The sequence below is a fragment of the Seriola aureovittata genome, chromosome 12 (genome assembly GCF_021018895.1).
Source record: "Seriola aureovittata isolate HTS-2021-v1 ecotype China chromosome 12, ASM2101889v1, whole genome shotgun sequence".
NCBI lineage: Eukaryota > Metazoa > Chordata > Actinopteri > Carangiformes > Carangidae > Seriola > Seriola aureovittata.
The window spans coordinates 10,428,580-10,448,838 of NC_079375.1; the positions used below are offsets into that span (position 1 = coordinate 10,428,580).

Below are 20,259 nucleotides of genomic sequence, written 5' to 3' on the forward strand. Positions count from 1 at the left end.
CATAAACCTCAGGGTGACATGGTTTGAAGGTTACTCAAATGTTATACTGTATTATTATAAGAACACAGCGCTGATGCTGTTTGTCAAACAAAGATTAATGACAGGTCAACCATCGCCCGTACATTCAATTAACTGCTGATAGTGGCCAGAAGTGACAGAAGAATTGTCAAGCAACTACAAGCACACAATTATCGTCTCTGTATCTTATTCATTGTTTGCTTCCCTGACAAGCAATGCCCCAAAGCTCTTTAGCCCAGCACATGAAAGACGCAGGAGAAAGCAGCTGTTTTCATGATTTATTTAAACTGCTTTAGTGCACCGGCATGTGCCAGGGTAAAATGCTTTGGAGATAGCCTAGTCATTAATCTTTTTTTCATTTCATCACACTGGATCATCCTCTAGTCTTTCTTCTCCTCCTTGATCTCCTCATCCTCTGGGTTGTAGACGCTGACGGTGAACTCGCCAGCTTCTGTGCCGTACTTGTTCTTGACCACAAGGGCGTATTTGCCGGAGTCAGCCGTGGTGACGGCAGCAATTGTGATGCTGGCAAACTTTCCATGCTCAAACTTGAGTTTGTAGCGGTCGTCAGACACCAGCTCCTTCTCGTTCTTTGTCCAGGACACCTCGGGTACAGGCTCACCCCAGACATTGCCGGTCAGGTTCAGGGACTAAAGAGAAGAAGAGGATTGCAGGAGTTTCATACAAAACTGAATTCCAAAGCAGAGTTCAGAGAGTTCAGAGGAAAGGAATGATACAATGAAAAAGAAAGTGGAAGGAGAGATAAAGAGCTTAACACAATGTATTTATGTATTATTTACCTTGCCCTCTTGGATTGCAACCACATCTGGTAAACCTCCAACAACACGAGCGCGATCTAAACAAGAAACACAAGATTGAGCCAAGAAGCAAATACCAGACATCAGTTAGTCAGTCAACCTGTGGAGCCTTTGTCTGTGTACAACATAAAATATTCACCTGACTGACTTTCTCCCTGGTGAGTGACCCATCCTTCATAAAACATACTATAATATGATTAACTCTACTCTGTGCATGAATTATGTTTTAAATAAGTTTTGACTGAGAATTTCCTTTGTCCAGTTCAGTGGTGCAGACATTTCATCTCCAGTAAAGGCATTTTCATGAATGACATTTTAATATTATGACTAACAGGCTCATGCGTCTTAATTTCCACTGAACCAAAGATAAAAATTCTATTCAAACTGCAGTAGCCTGTATATCATCACATCATTTCATGGTGTGATGTCTTTTGGGAGAAACCAGAGAATAAATAATCACTTACTTCTCTCTGCAATCGCTGCCGCCCTACGGAAGGAAGGAGACAGACATTGTTATCTTAAGACAGTAGGTAGACGATTTAAGACATTTTTGTCTTCTCACTTATACAATGCCAGGAAATGTATTTTGGGGGCTTATGAAAGGGTTTGCAAAGTACATGGAGTGTATTTTAAGTTTGTGATGACTTGTTTATTTGTGTAAACATCCTCTTCAGACAGAAATACAGAATTACACAAGAGACAGGTCGAGTCACATGAGTTTGTTTACTTACTTGAGTCTTTGGAATTCTTCAAATGCCTCTTCCCATGCTGCATCGGAAACAAATCAACTTATTATTATTTAGTTACGTAAATGGAAAAATAGCTAAAAGTTAATGGGACACAAATCTTTCATCTTTTAACATTTTTCATCTTTCAACTTTAAAACTTGTACTCACCCTGGCCACTCAGATCAAAGACTCTCTTTACACCGTCCTTGCCATCAAAGATGTCCATGGTGTATTTGCCTTTGTCCTTCTCAGTGGGCTCATTGATCTTGAGCCAGAGCTGCTCTCCTGTGACTCCAGACTTAACTCTCTCTGAGGCGGCAATCTTACCATCTCTGATGTGGAAATGAAGAACACAGAGATCATGCACTGCAGGTCTTTTGAGAACTAAAAGTATACAGTGATATGATCAAGTACACTGAAAAGCAGAATTCAAATTGGATTGTTGAAGTACAATATTATTCAACTATTTCACTGAGTGTAGTAACTTTTGTTATCCATGTCATAGACACTCGACAGATTCAGGATGTAAATTTGAAAATGCTTCTATTCATGTTGGGTTGGGCCAGTGTTTCATGACAAGTGCATGAGTATGGCAGAGGAAGGATGTAGAATACTGTAACTGTATTAACATACTTGTGGAGCCAACCAACACGCTGCTCATCATTGTAATATGTAACCATGGAGTAGAGGACGATGCCGTGCTCAGTGCTGAGGACTTTAACTTCACTGGAGGAGTTGGCTAAGAGGAAAAGAACAAAAAGCAGGCGTTTATTTACATCCCATGGAACACATACAGAATAATGATACGAAATAAAAAAAATATTTAATTTTCTAGCTGTAATTAGTTCATGCTGAGGAAAAATATTGTGCGTCGGCACATTCTGCTTCTTTGTGTGGTTTCTTTAGTGTCTGCTCTATGTGTGGTCCTTCATTATTGTTTAGTAAGTGTGAAGTTTGATGACTCACCGATAACTCTGAACAGCTCATTCATTACAGCTTGGTATCCTGGGGAAAAATTAAAACATGTCTCTTTTTTTGCAAGACTTGCAGCATTGATTCTCACTTTTCATTAATTGAAAATTAGACTTTACCTGCATCTGTCAGATTGAAGGTGCTCTTATCTTTGCCTCTTTCGTCCTTCAGGAAGACCTCGTAAATGCCTGCATCGCTCTTGGAGATCTAGAGTTTGAAGTAAGAGCAACTTCAGTGTCCTTGACACAGCAATGAATTCCCTTTTACCTCAAACAGAGGAGAATATAGTATAATGCTTGGGGACAGACAGAAGGACAGTAGAACAGCCAGACAGAGACCAACTAAACCGAAAAGGCAAGCTTTTCTCCCGCCCCGGATGCTGCAGGCGTTAAAAGGAAAACATGAAAAAGGTAAGACGAGGAGGACACATGGAGAAATTATAGGCGTCAACTTATGGCAGCAAAGATTATGTCCAGACTTTGGGTCTTGGCGGCAGGGGAACGTCGTCTGCAGGTGTCTTTTTTCCTTCTTTGCGTTTCTCTTGCTTAATTATCCACTGTGAATTAGACAGATAAGCCAGTTAATGCAAGTGCAAATGACTGGAGTGGCGATGAACAGATCAACAGCCTCTCCTGAGCTCATGCAATGACACCAACCCTCTCTTTATGAGTAATGGTTATACAGTTTCAATGATACCTTGAAACATCAATACAACTTCACTGGCACTGACTGATGGACCAGATTAATATCCACACAAAAAGGATGAGCTTTCCAGCTTTTAAGTGTTTCAGTGAGTTGGCCAGAGGAGTTAAATTGAATACAGTTAGAAATGAAGTGAATGAATTAACCACACAGATAAACCATACACTGCATTTACACTGTATGGTCATAAATGCTGAAAAACCTCTAAACCTGTAGTATCAAAATATACGTGAAAATATAAGTCCAAATAAGAATTAAACATAAAAGCTTTAAAAATAGAGTCACTTGTATCCAGTACGTCTATCTGATTCCCAAGGACAGCATGCTGATGTGCTGACTCAAGCAGCACTCCAGCAGGACTCAGGGATGTGAATATTTTTAAAAAATGTTTCATCATTTATGAATCTGTGTGTCAGAGAGGGATGGTTGGCAGTTCAGAATCTAGTCTACGTCTGAGATGGAAGCATAGCTGCATCAGAAGCATTGCTTCTTAAAACATAAGCTCACGACTCCTCACAAAGTATGGCCTCCGTCTAATGGGCTGACCTTTCCGATATTAAAGGTCATATCGCCGTCCTTTTTCTCGATTTTCTTAGCATCCTCATCATCCTCTGCAATCTCAATGCTGTCCTTATACCAGGTGATCTCTGTCTCTGCTTTGATATTTCCTATCTGTGGAGTGAATGGACAGAGATATGATAATAAATTGACTTTTGTGAAGCTCCTACTTAAAAAAATATATTATTGTTTACACCAGTAAAAATATTTACAGTTACTCATCTTACCTTGCATTTCAACAGCACATCACATGCTGGAGTAACAGCGAAATCAAGGTACTCCACAAAGTGAGGACCTATGGATAGTCAATGGGAAATGATAAGGGAAATGCACTTAGTGTGTGTAATTACTGCAATTAGCGTTAGACTTATGTAACGCAGAAGAAAGATGTCTTACCTTGTTTCCTGACCCATTCTGCTCTCTCAAATTCTGATTTCTTTTGAAGCTCCCTGAATTCTGAACAACAGCAAAGAAAATGTAGAGGTTAAACACTAGATTCTAATTCCTTGCAATACATTTTTTAAATAACTGAATAGTGCATCAGAAAGCCATCTGCGACAAGAATAAAGAAGACATGATAGTGAAGAAAAGGTTGTCTTCTGCTGCCCCTCAATGGACACATACTATAACTGCAGTACTCTGTTCACATTTAACATTAATATTCTGACAAATCTGTATGTACAGCATTAATATGGAGGTAAAAAATTGCACTAGAGGTCTCTTACCATCTCCGATGAGCACCAGACTGGTTGTACCCTTAGCTTTGCCATCCACCAGGTTAAAGGTGAATGTTCCCTCATCGGTGACCTCCAGAGAGTCCATGAACATTTCAATGATGCCGGTGGACTTGTCGAAGTTCATTGAGTATTTCTGGTGGAAACAAAACATAGAGAAACACCAATCCATCTATCAGCTGTAAGGCTAAGATCCGTGTTTGAAAGACGATCCAAATTGGAAGTGGAAATACGGGACAACATAACAAAAACAGAACCAACTAGCTTTGACTAGGATTCCTACCTTTCCCTCAGTGACGATGACGTCATTAAACACGTACTCCACTTGGCAGTCAGCAGTCCATTTCTCCACCTGAGTCCAGAATCGCACCCGACCCTTCTCCAGCAACTCCATGGCCATTTCATTCTTGAAGGGAATAACTGGAGAGCACCGTATTTTTCAAAGCTCTTGCAGAACCAACTGTTCTCCTGTATAGCTATATGTATGGTGCATGAGGTCACCCTGGTTTGGTAACTACAATCTCCTTGACAAACATACCCAAACTATATTCAGAACAACATCTGCATTTCATACTAAATAAAATACATATTATTGGTGAGTGAAAAAAGTTAGTAATAGCTGTGCTGTGGTGGGATATTCACCAGGGAACTTGTGCTCGTGGCTGATGTCCAGAAGACGCATGAGACCTGTCAAATAACAAGAGCAGCAAAATGGTAAACTCCATGACCTCTGTAAGCAACTTTAGCATCACTCCTCGAACTACTAGCTTTACTGCTTTTTTCTTATTTGACGGTATTTTGGAAAAGTTCATCATTAATGCAATCAAGAAGGCCACATATCACATACAACCTTAAATGTTGCAGCTCCTCTGACAGATAAACAGCACTGAATAATTAGAGATAACTTTCAAGACAAACACACATATACCCAAAGTGTAACAGAGGTCAATTTGATGCAGCTGTTGAAACAGAATAACAGAAAGGAGACCCTCTCAAACCTTCAGCACTTACGTCATCCAGACAAATAACAAATGAATCAAGTTTCAGGCGCACAGACGAAGAGATGCCAAGACTGTTGGCTGACTCACCCTCCTCTGTGAGTGTGTAGCTGGAAGAGATGCCGTCAGTGTTGGTGACCACACAGGAGAAGGTGCCCAGATCCTCCAGGGAGGGGCTGTTGAAGATAGCTCTGGATCTGGAGACAAGGACACATGGGGACAACAGGGTGTGAGGAAAGAGGAATCAGAAGAGGTGAATCATTTGTGTCCCAGGGAGTTGCATGACAATGTGGGAACACGTACGATACTTACTTGCCCTTTTCACTGACAACAGTCAGGCGGGAGGTGTCTGTTATGGTCTTGTAATTCTTGGACCAAACAAACTCTGAGCCTTCATTCATCTCAGAGCATTCGAAGATCATAGAGATGATACCATCATCATCGACATCCACATAAATCTCTTTGGTGCCTGAAGGGAGAGTAAATGGTAAATGTGTGTGTGCATCACTGGCAGATTACACATTTCAGTTATTAAACTCATGATTTAAGTCATTACAGTAATAGATAATAAAATATAAGATACCACAGTCAGTTTACAGCTATATAAAAAGTTAAGTCATGTATCAGTAATGAAAAAAGTCATTTCCCCTACTTTTCCAGACTTTACGGACATGCGTAGGAACACTATGACACTGAATGTGTGAGTTACATAACAATCACACTTACCAGGGCGAGTCTGGGCCAGGACTGGACCTAAGACTGCTGAGGTCTTTCCAACTCCGGCAAGATTTTGAGCTCGCACACGGAAGACGTAGGATGTACCAGGCTTCAGCCCAGTCACCTTAAAGGATACACGAGGAGTCGGAGGGAGAGACAGTTCAAATCTACACTTTATTCAATAGTTCAGGTGCGTATTTCACATGAAGACGTATGGAGGAAGTATATGCTGCACAAAACACAAATTACAATACACCATATTCATCTTCCTCACCTTCATGTATTTCATCCTGTTGGCCTTCTCATGGACAGCTTTCCAGGCCCCTCCTCCAGCAGAGGCCACCTTGACATCCAGATAGTATCCATTGACAGGAGAGCGGCCGTCAAATGCAGGTGGCTCCCACAGGACCACGACGGAGGTGTCACGAACCTCCAGCACATGGAGACCAACAGGAACACCTTGGAGGAGAAACAAGAGAGGGGAATTCAGTAAGTGCTTCAATGGGGTTCTGAAGAATCACTGGATATGCCTCTGTGTTGCTTAGATACAGTAAATTATAGCAAATTTCTTGATTGGAATTTATGGCAAGTTGCATTATTTTCTCAACTATTTTTCATGAACGGAAAAACGTTTATCTATAGCACAAGAGACATTTTCTCTGTTATTGTTGTTCTGCATGTTAGTATGTGCTTGGATGTGATAGTCATTGATGCCGCCAAAACAACTTTCTGTGCATTTACCCTGTTTTTCACCATGCACTTATCTTCTTCTTTATCAGTTGTACTGTGTGTTAGCACTTCGGCTGCATTCATTGTCTTATGTAAAGCAAGTTGAGACACTTTCATGTGATAATGTACTTGGAATTAATCTTGACTTGAATGTGAATTTATTGTCCGTCTAAAGTTGTCCTTTACCTGGCACAGTAAGGGTCCATTCCTTGCACTCCAGAGATGCACTGGGAAGAGAGGCTTTGCTCACACCTGCCATGTTCATAGCACGCACCTGGAACTGGTAGAAGACGTTCTCCTTCAGGTTCTCAGCCTAAAGAAAGGTGAATACAGATAATGAGAAATGATTAAAACAGTTCAATTATAATAATTACCAAGTAGGCATTTTCATGTGTGTTGAATCATGTAATAACTTCTCCATTCACAAAAAAGGCCAAAACAGTTTGATCATAAATTTGGTATATTGTGCTTTTGAATGAACTTACTTTATAGGAGGTTGTAGTCAGTGCCTGGTGGTTCATTTCATGCCATTTCCCAACAACGTCTCCCTTCACGGTCCTGTAGTCCACAAAGTAACCCCTGATATCAGCACCTCCATTGTTAGCAGACTCGGTCCATCCCAGCACCATGTAGTCCTTGACAGCCTCCAGCAAGGTCACATTTTTGGGCTTTCCTGGGACGGCTTCAAATAGTAGATAGAGAGTAGTAGAGTAGATAAGCTGGTCAGCATTTATTGTAGGAGAAAAAGTGTGGAAAAAGACGTGCTTCACATAAGATCAATTTGAGATTACTTACATTTCCTTTAAAGAAAAATTCTGTCCTATACATAATCTCATAGAGATGTACATACCAAATATTACACAGATCTTAGTGGTTATTATTGTTAAGACATCATAGTAATTACAAGTTCTACAGCTGAACATGCTACATGCTTTGCGCACACAAGCAACACACTTTTTTTAAGGTCATTGTAATGAATAATGTACTTACGCTCAAGGCCAGAAGCAGGGTAACTTTGATGCTAAGAGAGTCTCCGAAGCCAGACGAGACTCTCATTAGGTTCATGCCTTTTAAGAACACAGTGTTTTAGCCTTCACCTTGGCCATGCACCAAGAGGCACCCCTGAAGAGTTATCAAACAGCAAAGCAAAACTCAAGCAAAATCAAATTTATACAGTAATCAATAGCTACACAATAGCTCAAAAACTACACAAAGGAAAAGCATTGTAAAACCTGATCTAATTTGTTATTTAAAAATGTCACTAATGAATGAAAAAATAGGCAAAATGACAAAATCTGTTGTTAGTGATGAGTCAGGCAAGCACATGCAAATATACCCACAGGCAGTCACATACAAACATGTGCCACTTATATGAATGAAATTCAAGATATATAGGAATTTAACAGTAAAAAGGGAGATATTTGGGCAGAACAAAATCTTTGAGAAAAAATATAAAGTAACTGAGATTAACGATTAAATGTTTTTGATTATGAAAAGGGAAAGAAGTAATGAAAGTTAACAAGATTCATGAACAAAAATGAGTTAAGAGGATCTCATGGCTCAGTGGCAAAGAGAAGAAGCCTGCAGGCCGTGTGTGTGACTATATGAATTTAAAGCAGGTCTTTGTGAAAAAAAATACGAGTGTGCACTCTCAGCAATCGTTCCCGGGACAAATAAATGTTTAAAAATAGCAGGGAGGATGGAACACTGAGAGAGAGGATGGCTTGAATGCTACAGGCAAAGTGAATAATGGAGATGAGATATGATGAAGACACTCACAGATGGCAGCCTGAACAACCACTGCATCAGAATCGGAGGAGCTGTGGCTGTATCCAGCAGCGTTAACTGCCTTCACTCTGAACACGTAGTTCGCCCCGGTGGTCAGGCCATGGCACACGAACCTAAACACAGAAAATAGAAAAAATGTTAAGAGTCTCATATTTCATTTCACTCAGTTTGATTTTATTAACAGTAAGATAAAGAGCTAGTACCACCCAAAAGATTGGACCTATATTAATATAAAGGACACCTGGTGGTTTTGCTGCTCTGGAAGAAGAAATTATCTTATAAACTTCTGTGGATGGAGCCATGTAGGTTATACTAAAGCCCGGGGAAAAGAGTTAACTTAATTTATGAAGCAGTAATGCAAGCATTCTTGCTGTTTACTTTGAAAATTGATAATCATAGTAGCATAGCTAATCAGCCTTACAAACCTTCCTAATTTAAAAGCAAGACTAATCAATTTCTGAAATATAAAAAAGTAACACACTCTTTCTCTTTCAAATGAAAAGATTCCTTCATGAGCAATGAAACACACACATTGCTCAATACATACAGTATATGATACACTTGTGGTCTTATCCCCTAGCTACATACTTGGTAATAGTAAGTAAAATAAAATGACATGTATTCTAGTGACCTGTAGCCTGTTCCATCTTTGCTTTGCCAGTTTGAACACAAAAAAACCTTAATATAATTATCACCAACAGAGACAGAATCATAATTTGCTGACAAGCCTAAGTAAATTGTGAGAGAATACTTGAACTGTGTCTTTAATAGCAAAACTGCCAACCTGGTCTGCTTGACAGGTTTGTTGTTGCAAGGCATCCAGATGTCAGTTCCTACAACACTACATTCAATATAGTAGCCAACCAGGTGTTTGACCTCCTTTGAGGCCGCCCATAAGACCACCACTGAGGTGTTGGTATTCCTGATGGCCACTGGGTTGCCCGGAGTGGAGGGCAGGTCTGTGAAGAATGTGGGTTGAAAGAAAGAAAGAAAGAAAGAAAGAAAGAAAGAAAGAAAGAAAGAAAGAACATTGGATTTATTACATTGAGCAGGGATTGGGATTAGACAGAACATACTGTTACGTAGAAAGGTCCAGCAGTTAAACTCACAGAGGAAAAAAAAAAGGCTAGACTGAAATGTTGACATTGTGATATAGATTTTAAGTCCTAAAATATATTGTATTTTATGTTCTGATAAACCATAACACCTATACATAATACAAACGAAAGACTTGCTGGCTCACCTAGTTTATCTCCGACAGTGATTTCTCCAGTGGATTCAGAGTGCTCGCCCACGCCAGCAGAGTTGCAGCAGCGCACACGGAAGCTGTAGGATTTACCCTCTGCCAGGTCAAACAGAGCAAAGCGGGGAGATTTGACTGGCATACCAGTGTTCACCCTCTGCCAGGTATCTGTTCCTGAAATACACTGATTGGTTGACAGAGAGTCAGTGACAAGTTAGAGAGACAGAAGATAACATGACAGCAGTCAATGATATATGCCAATTTCAAACACACTGAATATGTAAGGTAAGATGGTTGTCTTCATATGCTAGTCTTCAGATATCAGTAATTATACAATAAAACAACAAGCCACAAGAGGTCATGACTTAGAGTTGGGGTTACAAACCTATTTGACCTATGTCCCCTTATAATAAATAACAACCTTTTCTTCTCCCTTGTTTCATCTGAATATTTTACAAAGGTAAGAAAAATTAGGATTAGCAAAATTCATTAAAAAACACCAGCGCTTACAAAAGTGTTTATATATTATATAAAGTGATTATTAAAAGTTATGCTAGATAATAGAAAACGTGTGATATCTTAAACAGTAGTGTTGTAGAATGTAGCATATGCTTTTTAGATATTGTTTTGCTAAATAAATGACCATTTAGGAAGTTTCAAGTGTGTTTGATTTCTAATTAAACAGTGGGTTTAGTTTACATCAAAACTAAGGAATTCACTTTTTATAACTTTTTTAACTAATGTATTTCTATATTCCAAAATAATTTCAAAGCAGGTGACAGTAATCTATTTCTCCTCACCTTTTCAATATAATACATGACTCCTTCATGACCCCTCTGGACTGGGGGCTTCCAGGCAAGCACCACATAGCTCTTGGTTGCCTCAGTAACCACAACATCAGACGGTTCTCCAGGGACAACACCCACTGCAGAGGCAAGAGGACCATTGTGTTACTTGGAGGAAGTCACTTTGACCAGGTGACCTTAAGTTGGTACAAGAGCTGAACATCATTTGAAAAATTTCAATACTTAGTTTGAGGAACGTAATCATGTTTTTCTACAAAACCCTTTGTTTCCCAAGGGAACATGTCAGACTTCTCCTATAAAAAGTGTTTAATGTTCTGTCAACACAAGCAGGTGGTTGTTGTCTCACCAGTGGAGTCCTCCTCTGTAAACTTGATCATCCCAGTCCACGGAGCTGAGGGGCCAGCTGTTGAGAAAAAATAAAAGAAATAAGTTAAAATGCAGTTGTTGGCTTGGTTGCAGCATGTCAGCAGCCCTCTGGTGTGTCTCTTACCTCTGTGGCGAGCTCTGTCAGAGGGATCCATGGCAACCACGGCCGCAGAGACGCGGGATGGACGGCTGACTCCTAATTTGTTCAAGGCCCGCACCCTAAAGATGTATGAACGGCCCTCCACCAGCCCTGTGACAGGGAAGCGGGCATACTTCACTGGGGTATCATTACACTGAGCCCAGTGATGGGTACCCACCTCGCACCTGCCAACACAAAACACATACAGGTGCACTTTGATTATCAGGAAAGCATATTTCCACTGCATAATAGTTTCTTATATGCTGATTTTAGGAACCCTCTGTCTCATTAGGGCTTGATTGATATGTGCAGTGGTTGCTGCAGAAATTAACTGCTCATCATTCATCTGATCGACCCACACAGTAACCGAATGACTGATTGACAGTTACAGTAGGCAGATAGGGATCCATGTAGGTGGTGGTAAGGTAACATCTATCTGTCAAGATGCCAGTTTGACAGAAATCCAGGAGGAATTGGGTGAGAGCCATGTGCATTCACTGCAAGTTTTTCAACATATAAACACCAAAAGTAGGACCAGTATTCTTGTATATCCTGTATACAGAACACTGTTATAACCTAAGTAAGTTGGTGAAACTGAATCATAACTTCCTGCTTTTATGTAAAACATGGATAAAATATTGTAAAACCATGAGAGAGTGAGCTGACCAACCTGTCAATGTAGTATCCCAGGATATGGCTGCTGCCCTCCACCGCTGGCTGCTTCCAGGTCACCACCACATAGTCCTTGTTTGCATCATGACAGCACACATCCAGGGGGGCCACGGGAACCCCCTCCACCTCCACATCGGCATCTGGCATAGCAAGGCACACACACACATATCCAAGAGCGCACATACACACACACATACTAGTGAGAAGTGCTGTTTCTAAATCAGGCTGATCTTCATTACATACTCAGTTTCCATTTTCTGACCTACTTATGCCTTTTGCAGTACAGTATGTGTGGCAGCACTGTAGCTCACTATGATAGATTAGTTTCTATGTTGGTAACATGAAAGGGGATTCTGAAAATTCCCTCTTATGCATAAACCTACTGATTTTTAGTGCAAGCAGAAAAAACTCTGTAGGGAATTTTCTGACATGCAGGCTGATATAGAAGTAACATTCCTCAGAGGAAACCAAACACCTCAGAAAGAGCGTTATGTCACTTAAAGACACAGCAGAATGAACGGTACCATATTTGTATGTGTGATGATTTGATATATGTTGCTTTGCTGTTGATCTAAACTGTACAATTCAGCAGCAGCTTAGTATATTAATTCAATTTTAAATGTAATACAAAACTAACAAGCTACATTTCAAGGGTCGCTCTATTTGCAATGAAATTAACAGCTGCAGGTGACATGTCCATCGGGTACTTTACCTTTGACAAACACATAAGCAGAGTATGTGTCAAAGCCAGATTTGGTGTTGACACGCAGGGTGTACATTCCCTCATCTTCCTTGTTGAGGTGGACAAGAGTGAGTGTGGCACGTTCCCCAGACCAGTGGGTGTGGACCCATTTAGAGGGCTTCAGGGGCACAGCTGATAGGAGAAGTCAAAACAAAGGAGACGTGATTGGCAACACACAGTGGATTCATATTTATCAGATTAAAGTACTTATGAATGAAAATAAGGCAGTATTTGCAGTTTATTCATCTACTTACAGTTTCTGTACCACACGACTTCAGGCTGGTATTTCTTCACTGTCGGATAAACGATGACAGTGCAGCCCACACTCAATGTCTCGCCCTCGTGGCCAAAGGCCACTTCGAATTTGTCAATGATGGTGGTCTTAAAAGTAACACCATGCTCAAGGCAGAAACCATCTGCAGAGATGAAAGAAAAATGTAAAAAATAAAAACATTGCTATTAAAGGCAGTTATGACCTTATGAAGTCGGGTCAACAGAGTCACTGCTAAACAAAGTAGTCACGGCTAAAAACCCACCTTTTAAGACTTACTTAAAAGACTTACTTATGTCTTGTTTAAAAAAAACTGCATCACTGAACATGTCTGTAGTTATTTGGTTAAAATGGATAAACTCCCAATTCTGGATGATATCTAGCTCTTGCACCGACAAAGTTTGAATGCACTTATTGTAAATCACTTTGGACAAAAGCGTCTGCCAAATGAATGTAATGTAATCAATCATGTCAAGCTGACAAACTGTCCATTTATATCAACCAGCAGACAGGCGTCACTCTTTAACTCTGTTTTTGCTCTCAGCTCATGAGTGAAATGTGTCTCTCTAGCTGCTAAATGTTCCACTATGTTCACCAGCTTGCTGCTAAGTGTCTGTTTGCTGCGAGGCAGGTAGCATATGGTGTGTTTATGAGAGCTTCATCACTGAAGACAGCTGCTGGCTGGGTCTGAAAACGATGCTGATGAGAGTGGTGAGACTGAAACAGCAGTTGGGGGTCAAGGTCAGCTCCTTTTTCACACATAGTATTTCTTTCTATTGTTATTATAAAACATTTTATAGAGAGCACTTGTAGAGCACTTTTAATTACCCTGTGTAAGTGAAATTTAAAATGTGCTCTACACATAAAGTGACCTTCTTACTTTGTTGTGTTTTCACAAGTATGTTTAAGGGATGGAGCATAGGCCGGGAAGAACCCATTCAATTTTGGAGCAGATCCGTACCATTTACTATGAATTAGATTTTTCTTTCACGGAAGTCTGGTGTATGTTGTTTGACACTGGCATTGTCGGAGGTCTGCGCTCTCTGGACTCAGTTCTAGTTTTACTATAAAAATGTAAGAAAATGAAAACGGACTCACGTGGTTTAGGATCAAGTGGGCCTGCTTCCTCGTCTTCCTGGAACCCTGAGGAAAGAAATATCAGTCAGTAACCTTGTTACAATAGTAACAAGACAGTTTGCTATCACTCTCTCTCTCTCTCTCACACACACACACACACACACACACACACACACACACACACACACACACACACACACACACACACACACACACAGCAGGAGCTTTAGGATTGCCATCCGCTTCTTGCAAAGTCCTCCACTAGACACAACTGGACCATGTTATTTTAAACTGTGACCTCTTACTGAAGGAACAGGAGCTGCTACAGAGAGGGAGGCAACAATTACCTGCAACAAAAATAGTTACCTACTTTTGACAACAATTGTAGCCACAGAGGAAGCTTCTCCTTTCACATTGAGGGCAGAAACACGATACTGAGCAGTGTCGAGGAAACTACAGCTGAAAATAAAATACACACACACGATGAATTTCTGGCATCTCATTTGCATTTAACACTCTTTATTATTGTCAACATAACACATTCACTTTGGGGTATTGTGCATTTTGGGCACACCCCATTAATTCATGCAGTGTGAGCTGAATGATTACCTACTTCTTGATCTCCAGGGAGTGCATGTTATAATTGCTCTCGGCTGTGTACTTCTCAGAGTGGGCCTTGGCATCAATGAGCACATTGTTTTTGTACCTTGAAGACAGAAGAGAGAGGGCTGGTTTATTTTTAGCGATGTCCTCAGAGTCTGTACTGGCATCTTGTGACAAGGGGTACCAGTGAACTTGGAACGTATCTTACCAAGCAATCCTGGGTTTGGGCCACCCAGCCACAGTGCAGTGCAGCTTCACAGACTTGCCCTCCCAGACAGTCTGTCCACGGGGCTTGACGATGAACTCTGAAGGGTGTGTCAGGCTATCTGGGTTCATTTTCTTACGGAACTCGGACCACTCGTCCATCTATGGAGCATGAGAGTGAAGCCAGATTCTGATATTTAGTGCAAGAGTGGCTGTAGGATTCATATGAGAGTATTTGACCTTGTCATTACAAATCAAGCAATCTAAAGAATTTGAAGGATTTACCGTCTTGCTCAGTTCCAGGCGTTCAGCCGTTTCCCTGACATGCTTGGTTCTGGTTTTCTTCTCCACTTTCATGTCCAGAGCCTCCCTGGCCTCCCTCACAAACAGGTTCCTCATGGCCACATAGTTAATTCCCTCCTCTGTAACCTCCTCCTGGGCCTCCATCAGACCCCGAACCACATCATGACTACAACAAAATTAGAAGCAGAAACAGCTTAGAAGAGAAACATCTTAGAAACATGTTCGGTATCAGTAACTGCAACCAAAAATGAATTAATGGTGATGTTCTTTCATTATCACTGATTATTCTCAGAATGTTTGGCACTTTCTTCACTCACTTGGCTCTAAATACAGGAATAACATAGCCGATAACTTCTTTGTCCGTGTCCATTGCCAGGTAGGTGCGTTTGGCTCTCTTGGGTAGTGGGCTCAGTTTAACCACCTCCTGCCCCTTCTCTGTCGTCACAGAGGTCTTCAGGCTTAAAGGTCACAGACAACAATCACAGTCACACACATACTACAAATTAAAACATCAAATGTCATTTCCAGTTACAGTTGATGCTAGACTCTATTTTACTTACACATTCAATCCAACAATCAACAGATCCCAGTTTTGCATCAAGTGGCATGTTCCTTCATTATTATCAATCCTATGTACACCTGCTGTAAACACTAACTACAGTTCCACATGTGTATTAATGCACAACTGAAAATAGTCCCCAACAAATGCACAATTTACTCTGCTCGAATAACTAAGCTTTTTTAGAAAATTACTGAGCCTTTCCTTATAAAATCAAAAAATACATTTGTGCCATTGTGAAAAAGAGTTATGTCTTCAGTAGGAACAAATGGGCTTGAGGCTGTGCAGGAAAGTGTTGCGGGACAGTCTAACACATTGTTGGTTTTAATAGATCCCATCTTCATGAAGGTTATGGTGTTCAGTTTTTGTTACTGAAACTACAGAAACTTTTAAAGAAGTTTAATATTTTGCCGATCCATTGAATCTTGGCTAACTGTTGTATTTTTAGCTAGGTGTACGTGATATACTGATAACTAAATGTATGTACCACAATTATTTGTAATAATAGAAAAATACAATGAAAGACAGAATCTAAAAATAATGACAAAGTTCTTAACATGAACTATGCTGCCTAAAACTCTGAATAACAGGTTACATGGACACATTCAGAATGTGCTATAGTCCAGTTATTCAGAAAAAGAAGATGTATTTCTGTCCACCTCCTAGGATCCTGACCCATATTACACTGACTCATTTACCTATCAGCCTGTCAGGCCTCCCCATTGTCAGCTGGGTTTATAAATGGAGCCGGAACTGGTGGATATGCAGCAGGGTGGAAAGATTCATCTTAAAGCCCTGCTTTCACTCATGATCTCTCTCAAGTCTGCCCAGTCTATCCATTTGGCCTGGAGGAGTAGCGGCATAGCATGGCTTTGATAAACTCTATTCCAAACTGGCAAGAAGGGATCAAGTCAGTGGAAGGGACTGAATGCACGGCAGATACAGACAGATGGAGAGAGTCTCACAAAAGATTTCCGCAGTGCCAAGAAGTTATTTCTACTGCTGACTCACCAAGTGTGTTGAAAGGAAGTCTTTGGTTCAGAAAGTCAAAAGTCTAAAAAGTTTTAGTGCTGATAAAAGCATTTAATCTTAACAGTCTGATTCATGACTTCCATACAGTGTCTTTACAGTTTGCCTAGTGGCAGTGTCTCATGTCCTGCCTACTGAAATAGCCCGGCTGTCCAAGAATATATCTGGCAGCCACTCACTACAGCTGAAATTCTTTCCTTGACCCTGTTTAGAAAACTATCATGGCTCATACATGTACACTGAGCCCTGCAGCTTGAAGGACAAAGGAAGTAACCATATTATACTGTATGTTGACAAGTGTCATTGACCCAATGGATCATACATGGGGTGCTGGGCTTAGCAGCTATTGATTTTGGGCTTCTTTTGATTGACAGCTTTCCTCTATCAGACAACCAGCATGCTAGATTGTTGAAGTTAAAGTCTTAAAATTTCTTATTTTGTATGATAAGTGGTCCCTATGCCAAAGAAATGTTTAATTATGCAATGTTGGAATATAGGCAATTCATTGAAGATCAAAACTGTGCATACTGATTAAATGATTTGCTTTTCAGCTTTGTCTTTGTAATTGTCTTTATACTATTGTTTTCATTGGGCTTTGTGTTTCTGTATTTTAAAAACTCCTGCAAAGGGTCTAGATACTATTTAACTTTGGAAAACACAAGCACAACACTATAGCTATGTGAATCTAATACTTACCAATATTACAATATCCCCAGAGCTGTAGACATGAGGTTGGACTACATTTCGGCTTAAGTCAAAAACAAGGGCTTCACCTTTGACTAGGTTTGACCGCTCTGAGATTTCACTTTCTTGAGACTCAACTTTCTTAAAAATTTGACATCACAGACACTCAGATCTCATTCAGACCTTACATGGGCTCAGAGCTTGGATTTTCTATTATTTTCAGCCTTCGTGTTGAAATGAGTTTTGTAAAATTAACAGCTTGGAGAGGAAAAGATGAACATCTACGGGTCGATAACAGCCAGCAGAGACAGTACACCTGCTCTCCGAGAAAATGGAGCTGCAATTTTTTCTTCTTATACTGCTGAACACACTTCAAACCACACCCAAAGTAGACTGAAGTGTTGAATATTTGAAAGAGGTCTGCTAGGACGCACTCATCACTTCCTAGGTTATGAAAGTGGCAAGTTACATCGAGAGAGCCTCATTTTAATTTTATAGTTTTCAAATATCAACCATCAGCGTCTGCATCGCTCCCATCCTCTTACCGATGGCTGGCAGTCTTGGCACTTGAGAACGACTGCTTGCTAACAGATGACTTGCTGCTCAGGTAATAGCTGCTCTCATAGTGATGCTGCTGCTTCTCCTGATGTTGATGCTTTTCATGATGATGGTGATGATGATGATGATGGTGATGCTGATGCTGCTGCTGCTGCTGCTTCAGCGTCACTTGTAATGATTCTGACATCCTGAGGGCCACTGCGCCAACTTATAATGTCAGCCTGTCCTTTACTTTTACAGCTCTGTAAATCAATCTCATTGTTATTATTAAAGATTGATTTCTGAATTGGGGGTTAGCTTAGAGTAGGAAGTGTTAGGTTAGGTTTTAGGAAAGGTAACCAGCAAGAATTTTTCTTAAAAAAGTTAAGATGGTGTTATGATTTTTACTGTGTGTCAGCAGTTAAAGCGTTAGCTCTGGTTAAAATCTAACTCTACTGTGTTAAATAAAGTAGAAGCAGGTAGAAAATAAGCTCTGGCAGCATCATTTTTTTTACAACAACCTACATATTTATTTTGTGTCTTTTTTAAATAATAATCAACTACACAGATGGAAATATAAAAGGTTTTGTGATGAACTGGGAAACAAAATGTGGTGGGATGTGGTCCAATGACGAGATGAGAGGATCCACAAGAAAAAGGGTCCAATGTTTTGTGTGGGAATTTCTTAATTTGCAGGCTTTGGCCGATTACACACTCAACAGGTACTAAGACTGCAAAAGATGATTGTGCTCTTTAATAATTAAATTGTTTTTTATTTTCTTGATTATTCATTTGACATACAAAATGTCAGGAAATAATGTAAATGTCCATCAGAATATCCAAAAGCTGCTGTTGACATATTCAAACAGCTTGTTTTGTCAGGATTCCAAAAAGTTTCCAGTTTATTGTCTTAGAAAACAGGGAGATATTCATGTTTAAGGAGCAGTTAATAGATTATCAAAACTGTAACCCCAATTAATGAAAACTCTTTCAGTCTAGTAGCTATTGCTCAAATTAGACAGCTTGAAAACATGAGCAGCCTCTATTGGGCATAGGCCCATCACCATGTGACCAAAGATCAATAAGGTTATTATAAGATCAGCAGTTTATGACAACAGACTTAAAAACTGTATTTTCTGATGCTTATGTCATTGAGCAACACACACTGCAGGGAGTGTATGCCTATTTACTTGTCAGGAGCTATAAACTGCAAACTGGACTGCACAATGAGAAGCTCATAAACCGTAAAAGCAAATGTTAAATGAAATGATTAGTTCGTTTTCAATGAAGACAAAATTTCACTGCAATAACACATGCAATCTAACCTACAACCTAGCTAAAATGAGCACAGCCTGTTATTATAAAATACATTAAAAATGCATGAATTACAAAAACACTATTCAAAAAAAATAAAGTTGCTGAAAGTAGGCCTCCGGCCTTACTGTTTCAGATGACCAAATGACAGAAACTACAATAACAATTCTATTAGAGATATTGTTATGAATAAAAAAAAAAAAATATATATATATATATCACTCACCACAAGTAGGAATCCACCAATCCACAACTGTTGAAAATAAGAGAAAGGGTGTGCTATTCCAAAAGTAGCTAAAGCAAGTCCGGGTCCAGGCAAAGCAGCAGGGTGAGGGGCAGTGGACAGGACGGCAGTCCACAGAACAAAAATAATGCTGCCACTCGGCAGAATGCACAAGACACCGTCAGGACCTTTTAAGGCTGCGACAGTTTTAAATTTAGACCATGAGACCATGTGAAGGGCCAACAGGCGAGCTGAGGAGCCTCTCCTAGGCTTGGCCCTCCGCTGTGTGCAGTACTGCAGGGGCAACATGGGGATCTCTAGTGTGCAGTAGGTACAGTAAATTAGTAGAAGTAAAGGGAAGAAGAATCACAGCAACCCAGTGACTTAGCGTGGGATGAAATTAGTTAAAGTCTTCTAAAAAAAAAAAAGTCTTCAAATAAACAGCTATAGTTTAGACGACGGGCAAAAGCCACTGGAGCCATTACAGCCCTGTATAAGCAGAAAAAATTACAAACTTACTGTAACTTAACATATGTATTCCAAGCTGTATTCCTGCCAACCCTAATGGCAGGGCTGCACTAAGATTTGACGCCAAAACAGACACCAAAAAAAAATCAATTTCATAAAAAGTTCAGTTTCTCAAATTACGTGTTAGTGACCAATCTGCAGTCATCATAGAGTGCAAAATTAAGTAGAAGCGGGCCGTTTGTATGTCAATTGGATAT

General features: G+C 40.2%; 1 protein-coding gene across 2 annotated transcripts; it reads right to left on the reverse strand.

Annotated features, from left to right (window-relative positions):
• Nucleotides 1–283: 283 nt before the first annotated feature.
• myom1a (myomesin 1a (skelemin)) lies at nucleotides 284–19,693 on the reverse strand. Of its 2 annotated transcripts, XM_056392212.1 has the most exons (38): nucleotides 19,538–19,693; nucleotides 18,006–18,260; nucleotides 15,506–15,646; nucleotides 15,171–15,354; nucleotides 14,890–15,047; nucleotides 14,692–14,784; nucleotides 14,449–14,537; nucleotides 14,100–14,144; nucleotides 12,985–13,146; nucleotides 12,701–12,862; nucleotides 11,987–12,128; nucleotides 11,302–11,501; nucleotides 11,158–11,214; nucleotides 10,806–10,930; nucleotides 10,006–10,189; nucleotides 9,547–9,721; nucleotides 8,754–8,875; nucleotides 7,460–7,656; nucleotides 7,161–7,287; nucleotides 6,520–6,704; nucleotides 6,255–6,369; nucleotides 5,841–5,997; nucleotides 5,619–5,725; nucleotides 5,173–5,217; nucleotides 4,814–4,950; nucleotides 4,522–4,666; nucleotides 4,193–4,252; nucleotides 4,024–4,091; nucleotides 3,785–3,910; nucleotides 3,015–3,092; nucleotides 2,656–2,743; nucleotides 2,531–2,569; nucleotides 2,198–2,303; nucleotides 1,733–1,896; nucleotides 1,568–1,604; nucleotides 1,301–1,323; nucleotides 819–874; nucleotides 284–668 (listed from the first exon to the last, which is right to left on the reverse strand). In XM_056392212.1, the coding sequence occupies exons 2-38, from the start codon at nucleotides 18,203–18,205 to the stop codon at nucleotides 399–401; spliced, it is 4,569 nt and encodes a 1,522-aa protein (XP_056248187.1). In that variant the 5' UTR covers nucleotides 18,206–18,260; nucleotides 19,538–19,693; the 3' UTR covers nucleotides 284–398. The 2 variants fall into 2 exon arrangements, with proteins under 2 accessions (XP_056248187.1, XP_056248188.1); XM_056392213.1 differs by lacking the exon at nucleotides 3,015–3,092.
• Between the last annotated feature and the right edge of the window lie 566 nt (nucleotides 19,694–20,259).